The sequence below is a fragment of the Triticum dicoccoides genome, chromosome 6A, assembly GCF_002162155.2.
Source record: "Triticum dicoccoides isolate Atlit2015 ecotype Zavitan chromosome 6A, WEW_v2.0, whole genome shotgun sequence".
Classification (NCBI taxonomy): Eukaryota; Viridiplantae; Streptophyta; class Magnoliopsida; order Poales; family Poaceae; genus Triticum; species Triticum dicoccoides.
In genome coordinates this window covers 127,427,619-127,430,934 of record NC_041390.1, presented here as the reverse complement: position 1 = coordinate 127,430,934, position 3,316 = coordinate 127,427,619, and the positions used below count along the sequence as shown (strand labels likewise).

Here is a 3,316-nt window from a genome sequence, read left to right as displayed (position 1 = left end):
GCTAGCCCGAGGCACCCACACCCTAGGCAGTACGCACCCGGTGGAGTTGCCTCAGGGCCATGGGTGCCTACGCACTATAGGCCTCTGTTTGGTCAAAGTCTAGGCCCCATGTCCCTTATATGTTGAAATACTTTGCCTTCTATTGTTGTTTTATTTTTTCCAACACTTTTCTGCACAGAAAGATAACACCATGTAAAATTTTGCTGACAGCAGCGTCAGTGCCGGTTAGATTTTATTCACCACAGCAATATTTTAGTTAAAAGTCAATCAAAAGTGTTCATAGAAATGGATACATTTGAGACGTATCATGTATCATAACCCGTGGACGAAAAGAAGGAAATGTGGGTGCCCCGAGCTAATCACTAGCCCTAGGCGGATTCTAAGAAGAAACCGCTTGCGGTGCTGCGAAAATGGAGGTGGTTGCTAATCACCAACCACTTTCAATCTTTGCCGCATGAGGTTTTGTGTTCCTAACCGCCTCCGATGCTTTGTGTAATAATAATAATAATAATAATAATAATAATAATAATAATAATAATAATAAGCTCCTTCGGTGTAGGTACTACATGTAGCATTGTTCTGCTTGGTCACAACTGCTTCCGAGACCCGCTACTGATACTCGTTTTTCTACTGTTGATCTTGCCCTTGAGAGGAAGAAAAGCTGCCCTTCGGTCAGACGATATAAAACCACGTCATTTATTATGTTATACGGACGGGGTACTATCTTTATAAAATGCAAAAATGTTGAAATTAAGAAAAATGCACGGTGGACTCGACTAAAGATCTCGGGATTTTTCTCCCTAGCTGTGACTGAAATGGACTTTCCGGTAGACCTACGTGGCTCCTTGGCACAACATAAACCTCTTCCACGGCTAACCGGAGCCTCATGCGTCGGTCTATCAACCGCACGACGCTCCAACCGTGGCCAGCAAGAAAATTAAAACTTGTCAAAAAAGGGAAGCAGGTACTCCGTACTAGAATTACCGACGTGGCATGTAGTGCAGCCTGTGCAGGGCAGCGGATATTTTCCCGGACAGCGACCTCCACGTACCAAAACTGGCAAGTGTCCAGATGCTACTAATACCATTTCCCTCTCCCTCCCGGCTCGCACCCTCCCAGTATCCATCCTCGAGATTTCTCTTCTCCCTCATGCACACGACGACACGGCGCATGCTCATGAAGATAGGGTGCGACGCGTGCGGGCAGGCGGAGGCCGCGGTGCTGTGCTGCGCCGACGAGGCCGCGCTGTGCCGCCGCTGCGACGCCGCCGTGCACTCCGCCAACAAGCTCGCCGGCAGGCACCACCGCGTCGCGCTCCTCTCCTCAACGCCCGCCGGCTCGTCGTCGCCCGGCGCCGGCGACGACGGCGGGAGCCACCCCGCCTGCGACATCTGCCAGGTACTTAAGCTTGAGTTTTCTTGCAAAGAAAAAGAAGAAGAGTTGTGCTTGACGTATGCTCCGTTTGGTGTTGTGGTGGATAATTATGTTTTTCTTGCTTGTTTGACAGTTTGTTTACCTGTTCTTTCGACTTTCCTTGACTACTTAGCTGTTTTCTTGTAGCGAACTACTAGTATGAAACAAGTTCAGCATTATGCAATTGCAAACTTAATTTCGTGATACTCCGTATTTGTTAAACGGGTGAGTGCAATATCAATGTTCTGCCTCAGGTTCTCTAAAGTTGCCATTTTAGACACTGACTTGATCTTCAAGATCCGCATATTTGACCATTCATTTCTATTTGAGCTCCCAGATTGCGATAAAAATAAAAACATGTTCCGAAAGTAATTTGATGAAAAAAAAATTAAACAGTGATTCTTAGGCATTCAATGCCAAAATCCGTTCTATATTATTAATACAACCAAAAAAATACTTCCTCTGTCTCATAATATAAGAGCGTTTTTGACACTACACTAGTATCAGAAAATGCTCTTATATTATGGAACCGAGGGAGTAAACATTTAGCTCTACTCTTGTGGTGCAATATTTGACGTGCCAGCTCCGCATTGGTTGTTCTTGGTAGGAGATACTCCCTCCATTATTCTAAAACAGAGGGCGTGAATGTTTCCCTCAATTATTCTAATACTTGGATTAATGTGCTCCCTGTTGCTGCTTACCGGTCCATCTTTGTCGCTCTCGTCAACAACAGGCATCACAAGGTCTTCTACATTGACTTGTGGCTCCCCCACGGTGCATTATGCGTCACCGACCCCATCCTGTTCTCGCATACGGATGTGGAGGTCGCTCTTGTTCCTCATTTGACTCGGGCTACCGAAGCCTAGCGTAATTGTCTCACCGTGGTCCTCGCTGGGTGGCATGTAGGTGCCAAACACACGCGACCTTGCCCAGTGTAGCACCCTCGACGGAGTTCCGGTCCTTGACGCTCTACTGGTGATGCCTCTGTGACGCTTCTCCCTTCCGCCTTTTCGGTTGGCTGTCTGTTTGGTTGGGATGTGGCTTTTAAAAAGCTGATTGTGGGATGTGAGCTATGAAAAAGTTGTTGTGAGCAGTGTTGTCGTTTGGTAAACCGATTGTGAGCCAGGATTTCAACATAGAGGGGGCGAGGTTTCACACTAAGTCTCATATGCAATGGTAATGTTGTAAAAAAAATTAGGGTCTGGTCTAATGGAGATGCCATGGTGTAACACACCCTTTTTGTGTCTATTCATTGCATTCACATGATCAAACTTGATTGAAAATTGACAAATGACAAAACAAATTCACAACACTAGAAATACCGGATAATCTTATGAAATAATAATTTGTAGTAAATAATATATTACCTAATCTCATTATTTATTGGAATTGATGAGATGGACCTCACTAACTCGACCCAGTCCCAAAAACGGAATCAAAAATTGATGAATCAATTCTGCTCTCTTCTTCTTCATGTTTACACAAGCACAAGTAGGAATGTTATAATTGATTCTAAATCTGTCTGATTATACTTCTATAATTTTTAAAGCAAAGAACTAATCTGATGTGAGAATCAATTACCTTTTCCCCTTGAGTGGTTGTTGTCCATCCGTGCGTCCGCTCTTCTGGGAACCAGCAACATGTGCGTGGATAGACACCTGCGTATTCCGGCGATCCCTTCCCTTCTCCGCTTCTCTCCATGGCGACCCGACGGAGAGATCTGATCGCAGCAGCCCTCAGGCGCCAGTTTCAATATCAACGGCGGCTTGGAGAAATTAGCGATACGAGAGTGCGTAATCAGGTCGTGGCTGTGTGCTGCAATTAACAGGCCTCTTTTCCTTCCACGATGGCCTGTTAGGCAATTTTCTTTTATGATGGTGGATTTTTGGATTTTAGCATGTAA

General features: G+C 45.4%; 1 protein-coding gene across 1 annotated transcript in view; it reads left to right on the top strand.

The window, feature by feature from the left end:
• The first annotated feature begins 1,145 nt into the window (after positions 1-1,145).
• Positions 1,146-3,316, top strand: part of LOC119316223 (B-box zinc finger protein 22-like) — a 3,430-nt gene continuing 1,259 nt past the window's right edge. Inside the window, exon 1 of the mRNA XM_037590535.1 lies at positions 1,146-1,398. Coding sequence (XP_037446432.1) covers positions 1,150-1,398 — 249 coding nt within the window. The 5' untranslated portion in view covers positions 1,146-1,149. The remainder of the gene's footprint in view (positions 1,399-3,316) is intronic.